The 21,921-nt window shown below is 41.7% G+C and overlaps 2 protein-coding genes across 2 annotated transcripts in view; one reads left to right on the forward strand and one right to left on the reverse strand.

Moving 5' to 3' along the window:
• Window positions 1–343: 343 nt before the first annotated feature.
• On the reverse strand, window positions 344–18,025 carry LOC145404852 (protein FAM91A1). The gene is made up of 17 exons (XM_080276351.1): window positions 17,954–18,025; window positions 17,397–17,481; window positions 16,798–17,007; window positions 16,011–16,192; window positions 15,718–15,821; window positions 15,309–15,468; window positions 14,178–14,326; window positions 13,054–13,276; window positions 12,415–12,509; window positions 11,078–11,275; window positions 9,492–9,655; window positions 3,876–4,024; window positions 3,581–3,641; window positions 2,422–2,725; window positions 2,058–2,210; window positions 1,621–1,690; window positions 344–558 (listed from the first exon to the last, which is right to left on the reverse strand). Exons 1-17 carry the CDS (start codon window positions 18,023–18,025, stop codon window positions 433–435), a joined length of 2,505 nt encoding a protein of 834 aa, XP_080132477.1. The 3' UTR covers window positions 344–432.
• Window positions 18,026–18,811: 786 nt separating this feature from the next.
• The window catches only part of oys (lysophospholipid acyltransferase 6), a 41,109-nt gene continuing 37,999 nt past the window's right edge, over window positions 18,812–21,921 (forward strand). Inside the window, exon 1 of the mRNA XM_080276545.1 lies at window positions 18,812–18,907. Coding sequence (XP_080132671.1) covers window positions 18,812–18,907 — 96 coding nt within the window. The remainder of the gene's footprint in view (window positions 18,908–21,921) is intronic.

Below are 21,921 nucleotides of genomic sequence, written 5' to 3' on the forward strand. Positions count from 1 at the left end.
CACTTAAACATGCCAGTCACTGGAGAGTGATTTATGGGCAACTGAGTTTAAACTGTTACCATAATCCTCTCATGATCAGAACAACTCTAGTACTGTATTCCAGCTGATACCAGATGATTTTATTCAGCTTTACCATTCCTATTCTCTGCTTCCTGTACATCTCAGTAAGCACCTGTTGCACCAGCGTTCTTAACCCCACTCCACTTTGTCGACTCATGCCGAAATTTACCAAAAGATATCTTTGTTGCCCTACCATCCCTATCAAATGTTTCATATACTGCATATTTTGGCAAGCACCAAACTGTTGCACTCTTTAGGCAAGAAATTCATGCTTGAACCAGCCTGTGTCTGCTTCCCATCTCCCCCACCTGGTACCAGTGTAGTCTAGGCCTAATTATGGTTGTATGGATTGCTTGACTATGGTGGCAAGTATCAGGAGCCTGGCCATGGAGTGAGAACCCCTGCAGAGAAAAGGAGAGGCATGGTGGGCAGGGGCAGGTTGGATGCTCCTTCACGCCAGCCTCCACGCTGACGCACCTCTGCACGCACTCCCTGAGCCTGTCAACACATTTTATCAAATAAAATCTAACGCTACCATTCTCTGACCAGTATCCATAAATGGGAGACAGGGGACAAGTTGTGGCCAAGCACTATACTGGGGGAGGGGAGGTCCACTTAAATGTGAAATGGAACCTAAATTTCAGTAAAATGTAAGGTATAATGCTACAAACAGTGCATTCATTAAATAATCCAAAATTTCATATGGAGGGCCACTGGCTTAAGGGAAGGGTCCAAGCCTCACCAGACCCCACTGTGGATATCTACACCACTGACTGGGCTTCCTCTTAAGAAATCCTATACAGCACTGTGGTTGGACATGGTAGAGCAAATGTTTTGAAGGGACTGGAGGCTGAATTAAGTGCCAAAAACTAGCTAATTACATCTTCACACCCATCCCAATGACTTCCTCCCCCACCACATCTGAGACCCACTTTTGCTTCTGTTTTTCGTCTACTCTCTTCCAATATTCACATCCCACCAAGGCCAAGCTGTTCCTTTCCTGTCAAAACCCCAGCAACACCAAGCATGCTGAATTTATAAACACATAAATAAGTGAAGACTTGACATACATACATTAAAATGATATATATGTAAAGTGGTGGTAGGTGGGGGCACTCACTATCCACTCACTTGATGTAGTGGTGCTCTCAGGTAACTGCCCTTTCCTCTCTTCTTTCCTTCCTTCCTCTTCTGTGTTTCTTTCCATCATTCTTTCCTCTTCCATCTGTCTATGGGTGACTCTACACTGGGTGACAAGCCAAATGGTTTCCGGCACACCAGGAAACCATTTACTACACTGGGTGGTAACCATACAGTAATGTATTACCAATTTATGGTGTCTGGTGGTTTAATGAGTAATTAAGGCACTCCAATCAGACTGAGACAGTTCAGGTTTATATCCATGAGGTGGTTGGGGTTATTCCTCATGTAATGCCACTCAGGGATGAGCGAGACTGGTCACTCTCATCTTAAATGTCAGAACAAACCTGCCTAGCCTCCAGCTCCTACACTCCTCATGGGGCAACAATGAATGAAAATGAAAATTTACATGAAGCTTACCTTATTGCTGCTGATGAATTCTCTTAAATTCTGTACAAGGATTTTGTTGGCTTCGGCAAACTTCTCGACACTGCAAGGAAATAAGGTAAATATCTAATGTGTAATAATCATTCATTTCTTAACTGGAACTAACAATACCAAATTTCTAATATATCACATTTCAAATATGATTATCGATAAACAAAACACTTGCATGCTTGGGGATAAAAGCTGGCTTATGCTCTCTAATTCACAAGTAAATCCTCTGGCTAATGCCGGACAATTTTATTCATTTGAAGATAGACTCCTTGAGAAAATGAGTTATAAACGATCTTCATTATCCCCTTCAGTCCATGGATGAACTCTGTATTTCATTCAGGCTTATTCTAGACAGCTTTACACAGCTTAACCCCTTCACCCCTCAGGGTGAGAAATGGATGGATTGACCAACACCCAACCTGGCTGGTGAGAAGAGCTTATGTGAGATTATCTTGTTTGAGACTTGATGGTTGAGGGAAGCATCAAAGAGTGGAAGACCAAAGTGGCATTCCAACAAATGCCACTGGTCCAGCAACGGGCCATCCAGAGGCAGGGTGAGGCCTTCACGACAGCTGGGGGGAGAAGGGGGGATCAGAACATCATATTAAACCAATTGCCATTCATTATTCATGTTTCAGCACATATCATATTAACCAACTGCCATTCATAACTCTGGGATTGGTTTTCTCTCATTAATGAAATAAATCATGCACTGAAATTCTGAAATGGAACTCAAGTTCATCCTGCAAATCTTAGTAGCTATACCAGTAACATATTTCTAACCTCTGAGTCTTTGTGTCCTCCTGTTTGTCTGCCACTATGCTGGCTACATCCTCAAAGCTGATGACCTGAGGTATGGCTGGGGCTGGGGAGACGGTGGAGTCATGGTCTGGCGCTGGGTGTGTGAGGAAGGGGTGTGGGGCAACACCAGCAGAGGCACCCTGAGGCAGCCCCGTCGTTATCTCTGCTGCTGACAGTGTGGCCGTGGTGGCAGCTAGAGGGAACGCTACCAGTTTGATGTAGCCAAACGTGTGCTCCAAGTCCAGCTGCTGTGATAACACCTGCACTGCTGGGTGGTGGCTGAGTTCTGAGAAGTGAGAGGATGGTAGGTGCTGAAATCAACAACTGCTATTTAGTCCATTCATCATCATCATCACCATCATCATTCAATGTATATTTTTCTTCATACAATATGATTGTTAGCACAATGTAGCCAAAAGTGTGCTTCAGATCCAGCTGCAGCAACAACAATTACATTGCTGGGTGGTAATACGTCTAGCAGGGAAGTGATAAATTGGAGATCTAGTTAACAAATGCTAAACAGTCCATTCAACACACGGTGCTTTGCTTAAATAAAACAATATGAGAGAGAGCTCAATATACCCAAACATGTGCTCCAGGTCCAACTGCTGCAACAACACCTGCACCGCTGGGTAATGGCTGAGCTGACAGCTGGGAACAAACGCTAATACTAAAGTCACGAAATACTGTACTGCACATTCCATCCAAAACATGTTGCTTTACTACATAATACAATACAACAATTGCTCATTTTGTATACAGCACTCTTTAACACACAATGCTGACTGCATCTGGCTTGGCTGTGACCCACAGTTACAAGTGAAAATATGACAGTTAATTCACATCCCATACAAACCACACCAAAATAAATGTGTTTGGATCAGAGTAAAATACAGGGTGGTCACAAATAGCACTCCACTAGAAACTCACCTGGTCATATGTGTTGCGGGGATGGATCAGTCTGCCAGTGTGGGCACAGGTGGGACGGTGGGAATAAGAAATAAATAACTGAGGACTGACACTGATAACAATGACTGAGCTGACCCCAAAACACATGAGAAATCACCCAATGGAAAGGATGAGGAGTGTCATATGTGTACCATCCTCTACATTACAAATAAGCCTGTACTGACTGACTTACTTGAGCTATCTAGGGGAAATGGAATGTGCTGAATACAGACGTCGTGGTACCAGCCATATGCCTGTAATGAGAATAAACACAATGAAAGTACTGTACTCTTCAGCCTAGGACGGACTTTTTGACATGTTGGGGTTAGGTTACAGATCTCTTCAAAGTTGAAAAAATTCATCTGGAAATAACATTAAAAAAAAAAAAAAAAAAAGTGAAAATGTTAATAACAAAGAGATAACGTATACCTGTATTAGCAATGGTGACTTACTGTGAGACATACAGTATTACACATGATTGACCTGACCTGGATAAAGACTGGTGAGTGCATGAGTGCTTCATTGACAGTGGTGAAGAGAGCTGCAAGGGGTACAACGGTGGGGTCATGTCCCCACGGCGTCACTAACACCTTCTCATACCCTACAAGGCACTCAGGCAGTCGCCGTAGTCGCTCACCTAAATAAGAGACAGCCATTAATTCCTTTAATCCCATAAGCCAGTTTTTCATACGGGCATCCAACACTTTTGGAATTCCTAAACCAAATAGTCATCTACAAGAAGCGAGAAACAATGGTGAAGATTCCTGCCATTATCACTGGATTAATGGAGACTGTTTTAACACTTAGATGGCATGAAGCCACTCCTAGGCTGCCTAAAATCATCTAGCAGAACCAAAAAACAATAGAAAAGATAACTAATGTCAATGGTGGATTCGTAGAGATTCTTTTAACACTTAACAACACACCACACCTAGGCTGACTAAAACTTACTGGGAGTAGCAAAAATAAAATAGGGAAGATTTCTATTGTCAGTGAAGGGTTGGTGGGGACTGTCTTTAGCCCATATGTGATGAAAGGTCATTCACAAGTTGAAGAAAATCATTTTGCAATAGTGAAACTAAAATAGTCATGATACCTATTGCCAGTTTTGTTGTTGTTGTGGACCTAGGATCATCTGAAACGTGAACCTGGTTGATTGCAGTCTTAATCTGCCCTTCTATGGTCCATTATCCTCCTTTCAGGGGACAGGGAGGGATTTGAGAGTTATTTAAATAACTGGACAGTGGAGCCACCTGTTATACCACTGCCATCAAGTGATGGTGTTCCTTTCCAGTACCTGTCATCTAGCATAAGGAAGAAACAATAGTGAAGATTTCAACTCTCATTAGCTGATTAATGGAGACTGTTTTAACAACTAGACAACACAACGCCACACCTAGACTGGCTAAAACCATCTGGTAGTGGCAAGATTAAAAATAGGGTAGATTTCTATGATCTGTGGAGGGTTGGTGAAAACTGATTTTAGTCCTTACATGACAAGAGGTTACTCCTAAGCTGAATAAACTGTGGCAGTAGCAACAATAAAATGGCTGTGATGCCTGTAACCATAGGCAAGTTAATAAATGTCTGTTATCCATACTCCTTGGTGCTGGAGAGGGATTCCTTCATATGGTGGCAATGATATATCCAGGTGCTTCACAGTCCACAACTATCACTACTATCATTACTATTATTACACTGCTAGACCTATAATCACTATCACATGCACTATCATTACCATCACCCTTACCAATAAACCTGCTGGAATGTTCACTACTACCACTAGCCACTAGCACTGCTACTATCACCACCACCAGCATCATACTACAGCAACAACCATCACTACCATTATCACAACCACCACTAGTAATTCACAAACTATAACCACCACCATAACACCATCAAAACTACCAATACATGAAAAAGGGTTTTGGCATCAGCCCTGGCTCAACTGCACACTATACTGTATATCAGTGCTCAGAACATTGTTTCAAATTAGCTACAAGTTAGCTGACATGGGACAAAGATCAGAGCACTAATGTACCAGCCTTTTGAAACAGTGCTTCAGTTCTGTCAGATCAGCTACACTGAACTACATTACCATATTTCGCAGCATATTACTTCAACATATCTGCAACGTTTAACCATATTATTTCATCTAGTGCACTGAACTGTATTACTTCATCAAACCTGCAACGTTTAACCATAACATTTCATCATACATGCTACTGTGAAGTGTACTATTTGATCACTTTATCATAACACTACTGTGCAGTGTTATAGAGTCAAGTAGGTGTAATGGAGATGATTGAGAAATATGAGGTATTGGTGCGGGGTCTGGGCACCAAGGCGTGGCGGTGCCCAGTTCATAAGGTGCTGGAGGCTCTTGCACTCTACGGCGTGACTGTCAGTTACTTTCGTGCAGTGAGGCAAGGTGGACGGCTGAGTAAGAGCTGCTGGGTGCGCTTTTAGGATGAGGAGATGGCTGCTGCAGCTGTGGCAGCAGGAAGCATTGTGGTAGAAGGACGCACCCTGACACTCCATTGGGCTCACCTGGATCAGGAGTACCCAGCACCAGCCCTGGTAACTGAGCATGACACAACCCTGGCATCGGCACTGATCACTGAGCAGGACACAAACTCAACACCTGCGTTGATCACTGAGCATGACATAGCCATGGCACCAGCACTGACAGCTGAGCATGACAAAGCCCCAGCACTGGCACTTCTAAGCTCATTGAAAACTAGCCTAGAGCCACCTCCACCTACCTCCATTGCTACATAGGAACAGTCAGAATCTTCTGATGAGCATAAGCTATTCATTAGACAACTGCCACAGGATACTGACAGAGAGACAATTTATGAACACTTTAGGAAATTTGGGAAGGTAAGAAAGTTGTGGGTGAAGGAAGGGGCACCGTACGGGTTTGTAGTGTATGAAGATGAGGCTGGCTTGGTTGCAGCGCTCTCATACAGCAGTCACATCTTGGGTGGCCAAGAAATACACGTGCGGCCAGCGGCAAAACAGCCAACACAGGTGTTCATTGGCGGCCTGGACAACTGTGATGAGACTGCACTGAGGACCAGACTGGCCTTTTTTGGTACTGTAGTAAACTGCCAGCGACCTAAATATGATGGTAAACCAGCTCCTTTTCTCTTTGTGACATTCAGCCACAAACTAGAGGCTGAGCTAGCACTGGAGGCTGGCGAAGTTCTTGTGCGTGGTAAATCCTACCCCATCCGGGCCCCTTACACCAGAGATGAAAAGCAGGAAAATGCCAGGAGGCTGGGGGAGAAGGGTGAGTGCCAGACAATGAGTACAGGCTTCAAGGGGAACATGGAGGAAGAAGAAGAGCAAGGGGAGAGGGAGGAGGAAGAGGAATGGGAGGGAGAAGAAGAAGTAGAGGAGGACATAGAAGAAGAGGCGGATATTGAGGAAGAGAGGGATACTGAGGAAGAGGAAGATACACAGAAAGAAGAGGAAGAAAGCCAGGATTATTTCTCCTTGAAGAGGGAACTGGAGAAGGAGGGAGAGGAGGAGAGCTTCAATTGTGGCAAGAGGAACAAAATGACTATAGAAGATGGCAGTGATGATGTGACAGGAAAAATTTGCCTGGATACACCTTGTACATCTTTTCTCGGAGATGAGATGAAGGTAAACATCAGGGGCTTTGAGTCTGATTGCTCTTGGGGGGAGCTGGTCCAAGCTTTTGCAGTGTACGGTCATATTAAGAAACTGTGGATCAAACACGGTGGTAATATTGGCTACATCACGTATGCAGACCGTGAGTCAGCTATGGCGGCATTGTCAGCCAGTCCCGTCATTGTGGGTGACTCTGTGGTGGAAGTGGTGACCCCCAATTGTTGCCCTAAGGCAGTGTACGTGGGCAACCTGAGGCATGACATCACAGATGCCCAGGTAGCCCAGGCCCTCACAAGGTTTGGTATCATTGTCAAAATGAGAAGGCCGCACAGTTCTACCGACCAGCCTCCACATTTCCTCTTTGCCATCTTCAGCAGGGGAGAGGATGCTGATTGTGCCTTGCAAGCCGGCAGGGTCTATGTCCGAGGCCACAACTTGACAATAAAGCCAGTCGTCAAGAGGTCGGGACTGAGCCAAGACCACTAGAAGCATGAAAGCTGGTATTGTGATTACTGAAGTGGATAACGCACTGTAACATTCTTACTCACTCATGCTATCCATTGAATCTAAGTGCTGTCAATGAACCGCATGTATGATCTGCTTGAGCTTATCTTATTCTGTACATATTAATGCTCAATTAACTATACTCCCCCGTGGCAGCCACCTTGTCGTGGTGGGGGAGCTTAAGTGCCCCAGTGGTCCTGCCAGGGTCTCCCATGCTGGACAACTCGCTAGTGAGGGCACAACTAAGAGCTGCCACCCCCCTGGGGAAAGGGTGAAAGAATGCCTCTCCAGCATCCCTGCTTGTCGTAAGAGGCAACTAATAGGGGCCTTTTTGTCTCCCATCTTTCTCTCCTTACAGTCCTCTTCTTCTCTTCTCTCATAACTCTCTTCTTGCTATTTCTGTGTTTCTTCTGGCTATTATTTTCCCTCTACTCCTGTCACGTTAGACATCTGATTTCATGACATGGACAGTTTAAGGACTTTCCACTGACACTGAACCTTTCTCCCTTACATCACTTTCACGCCAAGACCACTTCAACGCCAGCCCTAGTGCCATATAGCCATATTATGGCTTGGTCCTAGTTCCTCATTATTTCTTCCTTCCTTCATTCTATATACATATATACTCTTAATGAACTGTATAAACTTTTATGGATTATTTTTTTATTGCTCGATCCTCCAAGGGGCTAGGTCTTGAAACCCCTCTGTCACCAAGTTACTGCAATCCTAATGGAGGTTAGCTATCTGTATTCCATAGTAAAAATCATCATTCATTTAACTCCCTGAACTCAAGATGTCATTTCATTTCATTCATGCAATCTTACATCAATGAACCTAGTGCCTGGCAACTAATGCCACGCTATACTGTCGCAAAACAGGACTTGTTCTCTGTTGTGAGGTAATGCAAGTTTTAAAATGTTGAGAATTTGGCATTTGACCTTTGGCAATGTCTACAGGACACTGAAGGTGCAGAGATGGGTTAAAATGGGGGAAGAGTTTTGTATGGACTGTTTGTATGGACTAAGTGTATTTATCAGATGTGATTACAAAATTATTACTATTATTCTTGCTTAAACAATCTAAGATCAAAACCCTTCTCTTGTTTTAACCTTTCTGTTCAATAAATCTTAATTAATTTATTCACGCTTACAACAGAGGACTGTCTTCAACTAAGGAGAAACTACATGTATCTGCAGTGCAGGGGTTGAGAATTATCTCCATTAGGCTCCTTCAGTTGCATGACATCTGTATTTTCTTGACTACTGGTGAAGCAGCTGGTAGAGTTCATGTGCCAGAGCATACAGTAGCATATGCACTAAAATCTGAGTCATAAAGGTAACCAATGCTTTTTATTTGTAAAACATTACCAGAGGCAAACCTCAGTCATCTAACCTTAAATGTTCTGGACTACAGCAGTCTAACCGCAGGACCCTGTGCTCCAAAGGGGGCAATGTAGGATTGGCAGTTTCAATAAGTACCGGTAATTCACTTCAAGATGTAGGACTTGGTATGATCTGCTGTGTATTCCTAGTGATCCTTTAAATAAAATATCTTGTACAAATATTGAAAACTGTGCTAACTTGGCCAATCTGATTTAATGTTAATATCCTGTTTTGAATTCTGCAATAATGAATATATGGAGGGCTTCACTACTGTACAGGTGCTTTCAATAGCACTGTTATGGCCAGGTGACTACACTGCCTGGTTATACAAACATCCTTCAACTCCCTATTCCCAGAATAGTAGACTGTGGATTGCAGGAAAGGGGCAATTTCAAACTTGTAGTCCACTGAGTTCACATTCAGATGACCCTGTGGGTATTACTACTACTACTAGTACTACTACTAATACCACCACCACTACAACCGCCACTCTACTTATGCTTTTGTGTTTTAAAAGAGCTTGTTTTATGTGATATAGGGTGTTAAGATGAAGAAGGCATAAGAATAGTGACAAACCTTGAGGCAGAAGAAGAGAGGGAGGGCCAGAGCCAGTGGTGTGGTAGAGGAAGAGCTTGAACCAAATGGAGTTGACCTCAGGAACGGCTGGACCAAAATGTGGTGGAGTTTCCCCTTCAATGGCTGGGATCTCATAACTGAGTGGGGCCATGGACACCAGGAACCTTGGGAAAAGTGGAAAGGGAGGCTATGTGTATTCCAAGGTACATACATCATTCAGCCAACAATTACACTATTTTCTCACTTATCAAAGAGCTTCAATTTAACATGTTTTTGTTTATAGCCCCTCTCCTGCAGCTCACCATCCTCCTTTTGGGGAACATGGGGTTGAGGGACTTTTATATAACCATTCAGTCAGTGAAGTTGGCTGGCTATATTGATACCATCTCATGAAGGCATCTCTTCCAGGCACTCACTCTAAGGCTGTTAATCAATACTGGAAAGCTTTTCACATAACAGAATAGGGATATCACAGGTAAGCAGTGTATAAAGAATGATGAAAGATGTTTGTGGTGAACAGTGGGGATATTAAAGATGCAGGGAGGGATCATTCCAGCCAGTTGTTGAATGAGGAGCTTGACTGGGACAGGGAAGGTTTGGAGTCAGTGGATCCAGTGTTTGGCCCTTGGCCTTTGATTGACGCTACAACTGTGAGCAGGGAAATAGACAGGATGCAGGTGGGAAAGGCAGCAGGTGTGTCTGGGTTGACTACTGAAATGCTGAAAGTCTTAGGAGATATAGGAGTCAGTTGTCACTGACCTGACAAATACGATTATACATGAGTGTGTTGTCCCAGATGACTGGTTGATGAGTGTAATTGTAAATGTGTACAAGGGGAAGGGTGATGCCCTGGAGAGAGGAAATTATAGAGGCATAAAGCTTTTAGACCAGATAATGAAGGTAATGGAGAGCATTCTAGAAGGTATGATTAAAGAAAGAGTGAATATTGATGAGATGCAGTTTGGGTTTATGCCAGGCAAAGGGACCACTAATGCCATATTCGTTGTTCAACAGCTACAGGAAAAATATATAGGAAAGAAAAGGGAACTGTACTTTGTTTCTGTTGATTTGGAGAAGCCCTATACAGGAAAGTAAAGGGAACAGTAATTTGTTTTTGCTGATTTGGAAATGCCCTTTGACAGAGTTCCTAGAGAGGTGGTGAGGTGGGCAATGAGAACGCTTGAGATCGAGGAGTGGCTGTTAGGGTCTTTATGGCCATGTATGTGGGTACTCACATCCAGGTACAGGTGAATGGAGATTTGAATTCTCTGTGAATGTTTGTGAGTATCAGTGGTCAGTCTTGAGCCCCTTGTTGTTTATTATGGTACAGATAGATATAGACAGACTGATAGGGCTGCAGGGTGTTTTATTACTAACTTACAACTGCTAAGCAGCCTGGCAGTGGTGGCTACAGGTAGGTAGATAGATAGATAGATAGATAAAGCTATAATTATAGATATAGCTACATACATACATACATACACATACACAGAAGACAGACAGATAAGTTATCAGACAAATGGATATGTGGATAGAAAGACAAAAAGACTGACAGATAAAACAAACCTGTGTGCTATGTTACATACTGATAGTTCTTGTTGAGTAGCCTGGCGGTGGTGGCTGGGTCCAGGTTACTGAGACTTTCCCACCGCACCAGGTCCAGGCCGGGCGGGGCATCAGCGTCATGGCAGCACAGTTCCCGGTTGTGTCGGAGAAAGCTCACTGACGTACGTAGCGTCAGCGCGTGTTCAAAGTACCGCTGGGCTTCACCTTCAGAGTCAGACCTACAAAAGAATCAATCCCTTCACAAGATGGCACTGATATGACTGGGCAGTGGAGTTGCCTGGTTATGCAAATTTCCCTTGGTCTACCCTGAAAGAATGAGAGTGAGATGTGGGAAAAGGGCAACTACAGCCTGCAGTCCATTGGGTTTAACTTTTGATGAGCCTGGGGTTGCAACTATTACAAGTAATACTCCCTACTTTTTCCTGCCATCTAGGCCAATCTACCCCATCAGAGCAAAGGGGTCAGAGGTGAGGCTTCTTTTTCCTGCAGCCTGTACATTTACTTTAGCTTAGGAGAAACTTTTCAAGCTGTAGGTGTTAAGACACAGCCTTCATTAACTCTCCCTATTACAGGACCTTCGTAAATATAACAAGTTGTCTAGAGGTGACAAGAATTAACAAAGATGACATCACACTCACGAAGTTAATAATTAACAACTGATACCTACAAAGATACAACTTTCTTTCATCTTCCTCATACTAATCTAATTTTCCACATTGATACGGCATAAGGAGAGAATGTAAACCATCATTTTATGCAGCAATGAGTGAAAATGGTATTATAGATTTGTATTACCATCCTGCACAAAAAAATAAATAAATAAATAGTTAAATCAGCTCTTCTATGATGAGGGACGATAATATCACTTCACTCTTCAGCTGAACAATTAAGAAACTCATGCATAACATTCTGAAAAATTTTTTCTGCTCAAATATAATCACATCACCAGGTCGTGAAAGTCACTGCTCAATGTCTAGTTATTTAACCCAAGGAGCCAGGGAATGTCGTTTTCATTCTATTTTTGTCACCTCCTGACATCATCATTCAGCTCATGATACACTTTTTGAACTGATGGGGTCAGATATAGGATTACTAGTCCCTTCTGACTGATACATCTTACTAACTTAAATAAGCTGTCTGCAGGTACCAAGAATAAGCTGAAACAGGGATGTCACTCACAGTCAGTACCTGTGTTCCCAAATGTCCATCTGATACAATTACACAGTGCTAGTGACTGAATGCTGCACAAAAAAAAAATGTGCCAGTGTGCTATATGATGTGGCTGAATATGATAAAATATATATTTTTTAATTTCTGGAGAAAAAAAAAAAAAAAAAAAAAAAAAAAAAAGTCTGACCTTTGTATCTTGTCAAGTTCTGTTATAAGTGAGTCCAATCCTTCATCCAGCATCTTGCCCACTTCAAACATGGTCACCGCATGGCTCTTCAGACCCTGCATTAAAAAAAATTATACAGTAATAATAATAATAATAATAATAATGATAATAATAATAATAATGATGATGATATTAATCATCATCATCATCATCATCATAATCATCATCCAATCCAGTGTTGTCCCAAGAGGAGCATAGGAGCCCAGGGCTAAGCAAGTTGGTCCTGACATTTAAGAAGAGCGTGACCAGCCTCACTCATCCCTGAGTGGCATTACAATAGCAATAAACCCCAACCACCCCTTGGATATAAACCTACACAGGCTCAATCCGACTGGAGCACCTTAATTACCCACTAAACCACCTGGCACCATAATTTGGTTATATGGTTACCACCCAGCGTAGTAAATGGTTTCCTGGTGTACAGGAAACCATTTGGCTCATCGCTCAGTGTAGAGTTACACACAGGCAGAATATTACAACAAATAAGTAGATGATATGAGCTCCACCTACCACAATACAGTATCAGCAAAACAGAGTATATACAGTACTAGACATACATCAAACTCAAGATGCATGGAAGTGTCAAGTTAAATGGTTCACCTGAGATAAGTTGCCCATCATGAGGTAGGCCGTAAGAGTGGAGTCATAGAGGAAGGCAATTCGCTTAGCCTGGCCAGTGAGGGGAAAGGCTCCAGCTAGAGGGTCGTCCAGAGGCGTGTGCGGAGTGTTCAGCCCTCCCTCGCCCTCAACTTCTCCCACAGTGCTCTCCGCTAGGGCAGACTCCAGCTCTAAGAGTAACAAATCATCGGCGGTGGCTGGCAGTCTGGGAAATATGTGTACATTTCAGAGTTAGATTATCATCACTGTCATCATAATTACCATCATAATCATAATCTTGACTTCTTTTATGGGAGAGGCGATGTATGAACCAGAAAACCATGAAAGGAATACCATAGAAACTCATTCATTCATTCATCATCTAATCCAGTGTCGCCCCATGAGGAGCGTAGGAGCCTGGGGCTAGGCAAGTTGGTCCTGACATTTAAGATGAGAGTGACCGGCCTCACTCATTCTTGAGTGGCATTACGTGAGCAATAAACCCCAACCACCCCTTGGATATAAACATGCACTGGCTCAATCTGGCTGGAGTGCCTTATTTGCCCACTAAACCACCAGGCACCATAATTCGGTTATATGGTTACCACCCAGCATGGTAAATGGTTTCCTGGTGTACATGAAACCATTTGACTTGTTACTCAGTGTAGAGTCACCCGTAGACAGAAGGAAGGGGAAAGAATGAAGGGAAGACAGAAAAGGAAGGATGGAAAGAAGGAAGCGAGGAAAAGGCAGTCATCTGAGAGCAGCACTTCACTGTGTGAGTGGATGATGGGCACCTTCACCAACCACTTTACTATAGAAATATTTAAAAAGAGGGAGAACTACAGAAGAAGATAAAAAATATACATCATTGCTGCTGGGTCCAGAAAACATTCAAAGTCAATAATTCCTAACCATCTTGCAGCTTCTTTATTCCTCTCAGGCAAATATGCCACCTGCCACTGGTCAAATAAAAACCCCAAGGATGCAGGAAAAGTGTCAATAAATAGTTCTGAATTCTGTAAGCACGGAAGAGGTGGTGGAAAGTAACCAGGAATACAACCCTTAATGTACTGATCTTGAATGTGGGTCAACTATAGTAAATGTACAACACTATATCAACTTACTTCTTGGTTGGCGAGGTGACAGCTGACTGCCATGATGGATGAGTGTCAAAGACAGTATCTCCAGTTTTCTTGTGAGCAAACCCCAGCCGACAGAACACAGACACTGCTACCTTCACCAGTGCTAAATCAATTTCAAGCACTTTTGCAAGCTGAAACAAATATAAACAAAACATACAGACATGAGGAATAAAAAGAGTAGCTATGTAGGCTACAGTCTCACTGAAAAGTACTATATCCTAATGTCAAAAAGACATAACAAAACATAAAGGCATGAGGAATAAAGAATATGTACAGTTTTGTCAAAAAGTCTGAATGCTGTAAGCACCATGTATTTTGAAGCATCTGCAAACAGCTCTTCTCGTGTGACAATAATGGTTACAGCTCCATACACCAGTGTAGTGGGTTCAGAGAGCAGCATTCAATATTCAGGCATACCAACCATTCTGAGGTGACAAACTATGTTCTACTCATTTTCATATCTATAGTACCCAGGCGTTCAGATAATTTTTGTTTGCATGTACAATCTAACATTACCAGATCTATGCAATGTAATAAGAAATTCAGCAATATCCAGAAATAATACAAAAAGGAAGTCCTCTTACAAACAAGAAGAGCTGTTTCCAAAACACCCAGTGTCACTGATTTTCCCCACAGGTTGACTTGTAAATGGAGGAAACCAGCAAATCAACTTTAGATGAAGCAATGGAACTTTAATAGAATTTTTTTTTCCAATTTACTGTAAATTTAAAGGCAAAATTTTATCTTATCCACTCAGTTATTGCCCCACAAGAACCAGTGGCACTCAGAGTTATGTTACCGGTACTTAATCCCAGCATTTAAGACAAGGTGGTCAGTTCCATACATCTGAGTGGCATTATATGAGCAATAAACCCCAACCACCCTTTCGATATCAACCCTCACTGACCACATCCAACTGAAGCACCTAAACTCATTAGTCGATGAAGTTCCTACTTGGTTACAGAGTTACCATCCAATGCAGTTACCGGGTAATGGTATCTTGGCTACAAGAAACAATTTAGCTTGTCACTCACTGTATTATCACCTAAGAACATCAAGAAAGGCGATGTATAACAAGGACTTCTTTTAATCCTCAAACTCTTCATCTCTCACCTCAGCAACAGGTGTGTGTTCATCGATGGAGACAAAGATCTTGTACATGAGACTCTCCAGATAGTCCCCCAAAACTCTGTTCATAACAAAGCCTTCCAGCGGTGGTACAGAGATGCAGTCACTGTCACTGATGCCAACCTCCAAGTACACCAGACCCTTCCTGTGTCAAGGACACCAACATTGTTACTTTTGCACATTATGCAATCAATAAGAAATGTGTCAGTACATACAGAAAGAAAATATTCCATCCAAACAAAATTTCCATAGAAAAAAAACAAGCAGGCACACTAATGCATAGAATTCAAAAACAAATTCAGTCAGTCAATGAGGTGGGTTACTATAGGCTATCAAAGGTAACAGCATACTGTATGTAAAACTGGAAATATTATTGTATACAAAAGATACATACGTGTAGAGGCTGTGCACACACTCACGATCCAAATCTCCGGCCCTTTGTGGTCCCACATCTATAAGTGAGTCTATCACCACTTTCTCTCGCTCCTTCACCAGACTCTGTAACCATAACATTGCAACACCTTTATCACTATACAATGTGAACTTTGTGAGGAAATATTTTGACAATTAACCCTGTAAGAGACTTGTTCACCATTAAAGAATCACAGAGACTTTTGCCTTACTGCTTCAATAACAGTATGAAGTGCTCTGACACAAGCTATAGCAGGCTAAGTTCTTTATGCATACCTTGATATCTTCCTCTGTGACACAACCCACACACACTTGCCACCATGGTTCAATAATAATTTCTGAGGGCAAGGGGGGCAGCAGGTCTCGCACATTTTTCTTTCGGAACAGCTTGCGGCTTGACCGGCACTGGTTCATTAATTCAATATACTGGTTTCGCCCTATGCCCAGCAGCCGCAGACCTGGGATTGAGAATATAGTAAGAGATATAAGTGAATTACCAAGCTGAGTCCAAGTAACATTTCTTTTAGTGTATTCTTGCTGTTACCTGATGATTTTTTTAAACTTAAGAAAGGCTTCTTATAATGACAGGGTTTGCGATGCTATATTTAAGCATTCCAGTTAGAAAAGTACTGGTATGTCCAAAACTGAACAACACTGTTAGGGGATACCGGTATGTCTTCGGTGACCGTAAAAGTTCACCCTACAAGTGACTTTCCCCTATACAAACATAATAATCTGCTTTTCCCCTATACAAACATAACAATCTGCTGTTCTGTATCTCAAGTTGCCAGTTCTTCCCAACCTTAGTTAATTTGTTTTCAAATGACAGCTAAGCCACTACAAGTTGAATATAAGGTTGAAGTTGCATGAAATTTGATAAGCCTTAGTTACATGGCAGGCATGGGTCTCCTTGATTATATACTGTACTAGTCAACCTCTGATCTGACTATACAGTATATACTGTACTTGGGAATCAACTGAGCTGAAAGGGGTTGAGAATCCCAGTCATGTTAGAACAAATGCATTGTATACAGGTAGTTGAACCTCCCTTCATGCTACTCACAGTCAGCAGCAGTGAAGTTTGGGAGTGAATCATAGCTCTTCTCAGCCGTCATGATGTCTGTCAGGATGGAGATGTAATACTGGAAAGGGGTGACACGCAGACCCTTCACCACCACGTCAGACAGGTGGTATGGGTACAACATGAGGTGAGATCGACTATGGCTCAGCAGCTCCTCGTAGTAGCTCCGTTCATTTTTCACAATCTGCCGCACTAATAATAAAAGTATAATTTGTAATAATTTTTTCAGAATCTGGCAGCCACAATGGTTATTGTGCAGAATACTACGTAATCAGTATCTTGCTACCTTAGTCAATACCAAAGCTGTCTTATGTTATTCTAGCCCTAGGCTCATCTGGAAATGAACCTGGTTGACTGTAGGTTCAAACTGTCCTTTCCCTGCAGTCCACCATACTCCTTTTAAGGAACAAGGAGGGAATTGAGGGATATTTATATAACTAGACATGCCGACAATTTATTTTAAAACTTTTATCAAAGAAGACATGAAAGTATACTTATATGTTACTGATCTTGTTCACTTGGCATCTCAGTAAGAACACAAATGTGGGGTGATGGTACTACAAGTGTGGTAAAGTACCAACCTAGGTTTCCCCGGTAGCGTTGCTGTGTCTTAATGCTGTACTCTGCCACTTGCTTCTCATATTCCTTCTGAGAATTGCCCAGCAGCTGTAAGGTAACAGGCAACAGGCACACAATCAGTAAAAGATTACTAAACATTAAAACACTTGAGTGGTAAAAGTGATTTCTTGGGTTTCTTTACTGCATGTATGGTACTGTATTTGGTAGGTTTACTAGACCATGCAAATTCACAGAACATTCTGAAGCAATAATTTTTATTAGATTATAATAATGGAGATTAATGCTGAAACAAATCGGAAGGAAAACTATTAATCGTTATTGGCATGCCATGTTTGCTACCCTGTCTCCACATCGCCCAACCATTTCCTGTAAATCAAGTGAATTCCTGCCATACTCTTGACAAGCTGATGCTGATTACAATGAAGTATTCCCCGACACGAAGCTACAAATGATGACGATATGTGGACCTTGTGTAAATGAAAACCAATGTCTGAAGGCTACTAAAAAATATTCTAGGGCTGCTGGTGAGAAAATGCAGTCTGTAATTTGGTTACCTCACCTGTTTCACATTGCTAGGCAACTTTTCCCACACGCAGTTAGAAGCAATATACGTCTCAATCTCTGATGCCATGGCTTCTTTCGACAATGCACGGCCTTAATGCTCTTATCACATACTGTTCAGCACTCATTTACCACAAACTAAGTGAAACTATACTAGGACCTCAATGTTTATGTGGACAATCCTATAAGTGATGGACAGCCAGCTGATTGTCCCGACTCACGAATAGGCTTGGATCCCCTGTCAAATTTAAATGTAATTGTCATTTTACATATTTCTTTGATCATGGCCACTTGAAATAAAATATGAATGTATTGATAGTACGTAGTACGATTCAACTGATAACAAAAAATCAAAGGTACTAATCTGTTTCAAGTTACGTAAATTATATGAAACAATAAACTGAAAAAAAAAGATGGAGATGATGTAAGTAACTGAAACACCTAAGATTCCCCCCCGAAAAGTGTTATGAAAATATGGGATGCAGATGCTTGTCACATGATGCTGAAGGATTAAGAGGCGAGGAGGATCCGTGCGTGGGTTTTCATGCCAAGGTCACCGTCGTCTATGAAATTGTTGCTAAGTTTCTGTTTAAATTACTTTTAGTGCTATTTTTATTTTAGTTTAACAAGATCTCTCTCAATTTCAACACATATTCGTCAATTTCTGATAAGTAGGAGATGTAGTCAGTAATCATGAAAGTTTTAATGGGACAGCTTGAGATGCATGGTGACACTATGGGAGTGAGGGCGGTAAGTGAGCATCATATTTATTTGGGTGTATGACGACAGCAACTCAGTGTTTCTACTGGCGTTTGAGGGAGAGGTGTGTCAAGCGCCACTTCCTTCTCCAGCCGCAATGGCATCCGTAGCTACATCACAATGGGAGGAATTTTATCTGGGATCTCGGAGATTCCAGTCCGTCGCTGACAGTCTTGGAATGCCTATAGATCAGGTAACTGTGAGGACTGGATCTGGGATGTTGTCTTAACTGAAACTACACAGCAATGGATATGAAGGGAAAGATTGGAGGATTTTCTCGCACCAACTTGTTGCTGTAATTAAATTTAACTTGAAATGGTTGTGCCAAAGGGAATAACAAGTTAATACTTTGAATGTGTGAGAGTTTGTGTGTACGCAAATTATGGGGACTTGTGAGGTGTTGTAGAATGGAAATGAGCCATTGATGGAGAATGAGGTGAACCCCACCTGTCGTCAACATCACCTTACCATAATGGATTAGCGGCATATCCTGATACCATTGTTCTTGCTTTCAGTAAATATTTATTGACGCTGTGAAACGTTAGTATTATGTTTGTGCTGAGACCTTTCTACAAGTTATTGTGTCCAAGTAGATCTATAACGCCAGGATAATTGCTGAAAAACAACCCTTTTATTCATCTCTTGTAAGTGGTAGGCCTAATCATTTTTTTTTTTGGGGGGGAGAGTGCAAAGTTTAGAAAAATACCACAGTTGTTTTCAGGGTCATTACAGGATTTAGTTTCATCATGGGGTAGTGCAGCTTCCCTATGAAGTGCCAGTTTATACAGAATTCCTGTGATTTGAGGCAGGGCAAAGGATTGCTTTTTTTTATTGTGGCTTGTTAGGCTGTACAGTACAAGCAACAAGAGTATCTGTATAACACTAACCATAATATATTACTCAGAGCAAGAACATCAACTGACAAATATTAAGATGATTTTTTGAATATTTAAAACTTCAAAAAATCTAATCAGTTCAACATTCATCTCTTCTGTGCAGTGTAACCTTCAGGTACTTTTTACCAAGCAATAAGCCAGAATGTTTCATGTTCTCAGGAAGCCATTTACCACATTAGGTAGTAAACATGTACAATAATCAACAAGGTAGATACCTGGTGGACTAGTGGGGTAAGATACTCTTAACTGGGTGGGACCTATAAAATAAATTATTTAATCCAAGTGGTGGTTTTAGTTTAAAATGCCACTCAAGGATTGGTGACTGGTCATTCTTGCCTTAACTGTGTGGACTGAGTAGTCAAGCCCAGACCTCTATGCTGATAATGGGGCAGTTAAGGCATATAAGCATAAAAGAAATCACCAGTGTCTGTATAGGCTGCATACTGGTGTGTATATATATATATATATATATATTTATATATATATATACTAAGCTGACCTGTAGACCATCCAGGATTTTAGATTATCAGTAGTGCAGTCTGTTTGCAATCCTTTAATTAGCTTACCCAGTAGGTGTTATATGCCTGCATCTTAATATACAATAGCTGTAATTATACTGTATCATTCTCTGTGGCTGCATTCTGATATCACCATCTCTCAGTGAAGTTGACCTGGTATGGTTGTGTATAGCTAGTGTTGCAGGGATTGTATAGAATTTTTTGTGTATAACAGGGAATGTAGATATAAAATTTTTCATTGCCTGACTGGAATATGTATGTGTGGTGTTTCTGTGTATAGTAGCTAGTGATTAATGTGTATTAACTGTAGTTTGGCTGACCCTGTCCTAATGTTGCTAGATGGGTGTTAGATACCTTGTAAATACTGTAGCTGATAAGGAGTTAGCCTCTTCACTCCAGTGATATAGTTTTAGTATGTTGGTGCTGGAGAGGGATGCCTTCATGCGGTGGCACCAATATGACTGGGTGGCCCCGATCCCTGGTTTTACAAATGTCCCTCACTTCCCTCCCAGTCCCCCCAAACTTGAGCCTGCAGTCCCCTGGGTTGACATTCAGATGAGTCTCAGGTTGCCACTGCTCCTGCTGTTGGTATTGCTGTACTACTACTACTAGTCTGGTATATTCTTGCTATCTCTGGATGTTTGTAAATAGTTTAGGAGAGACTTTTTGAATTAGAGGGGTTTGATATTGCCTTAATACTTTCACTACTAAACACCCTTCCCAAATTAAGCAAAACTCATCTGGTGGAAGCAAGAATAAAATGAATAACACATAATTGAACTGAAGAGGTTAGTGATGTGCTGTATTAATGTCCACATGATGGGTTGATGCATGGAGGTGTGGGTGTATGTGGTGTGTCTGCTCTTGTGTTGGTCCCCTGCCAGCACTCTCACTCTTACATAACTTGTGTTCCCATGTGTTGTCTTCACGCCATCCCCCACCCCTCCCCTCCCTACCCATCCCCACTTCTGTTTACCTCATGGCATATATTTGTCAGCATTTACCCAGTTCAGGTGATTTTATAAGCTACTTCATTTAAAATTACATTATGACAATACTTCAGCATTCATTGGGTTTTAATAATGCATAAATTTTATTATTTTTGGTAGTATCATTTTCAGAACATTTGAATTCAAATGTATAGTATGTTGAGTTAAAAAATTAGGCCTGTGTTCTTTTTCAAGGTATAATAGATTATACAGTTAACCACTTAATTGGTTTCCTGCATTGCTTTTTAGCCAAGTCTTGATACAATAGTAACTGTTGGCCTTGGCAAAGATTTCTGCCTACCTATTCCTACTGCCAGTTCTTACTGAGCTATCCTACATTTTACAGGCAGTATCACTTGTATGCATCTGTACCATGTGGGCCGATTTTTCAGCCATTGTGGAGCTATAATTTCTGATGACCTTATAGGCAAAAATAGTCCCCCTCATAACTCATGCATGAGGTCATCAGTAATTTTAGCTGCATAATGAATGAGAATGGGACCTTTGTTGATGTATAATTTATTAATCAAAATTAGCTCCAAAATAACCTCCTCTTGAAGGTTGGCACACATTTCCCAGAACACTGCATCTTTGACAAATGCCATAAATAACTACAACATACCTTTGCTAAACATAAGAGCTGGGTGGGTGTGGCACGAGGTTATGTCATGTGTTGAGATTGTGGTAACACTGACTCCTACTCCTCTGTCCTCTCTAGGCCTTGCAGGATCTAGTAACCCTGTGTGCTGCCCCATAGGCTTGTAAGTGTTGGTGCAGGACTTAGTAATTCTCTGCATGGTAAGT

This window comes from Coenobita brevimanus, chromosome 65 (genome assembly GCF_032717465.1).
Source record: "Coenobita brevimanus isolate Jiangsu-jjx chromosome 65, ASM3271746v2, whole genome shotgun sequence".
Lineage (NCBI taxonomy): Eukaryota > Metazoa > Arthropoda > Malacostraca > Decapoda > Coenobitidae > Coenobita > Coenobita brevimanus.

Excerpts from the sequence above, each read along its gene's own strand:
- LOC145404852 (XM_080276351.1), bottom strand. The coding sequence starts at position 18,025 with ATGGCATCAGAGATTGAGACGTATATTGCTTCTAACTGCGTGTGGGAA. Across the intron at positions 15,822-16,010 it reads TCACAGAGGAAGATATCAAG|AGTCTGGTGAAGGAGCGAGA; the intron begins GTATGCATAAAG and ends TTATGGTTACAG. Across the intron at positions 1,691-2,057 it reads AAGCTCTTCTCACCAGCCAG|TGTCGAGAAGTTTGCCGAAG; the intron begins GTTGGGTGTTGG and ends ATTTCCTTGCAG.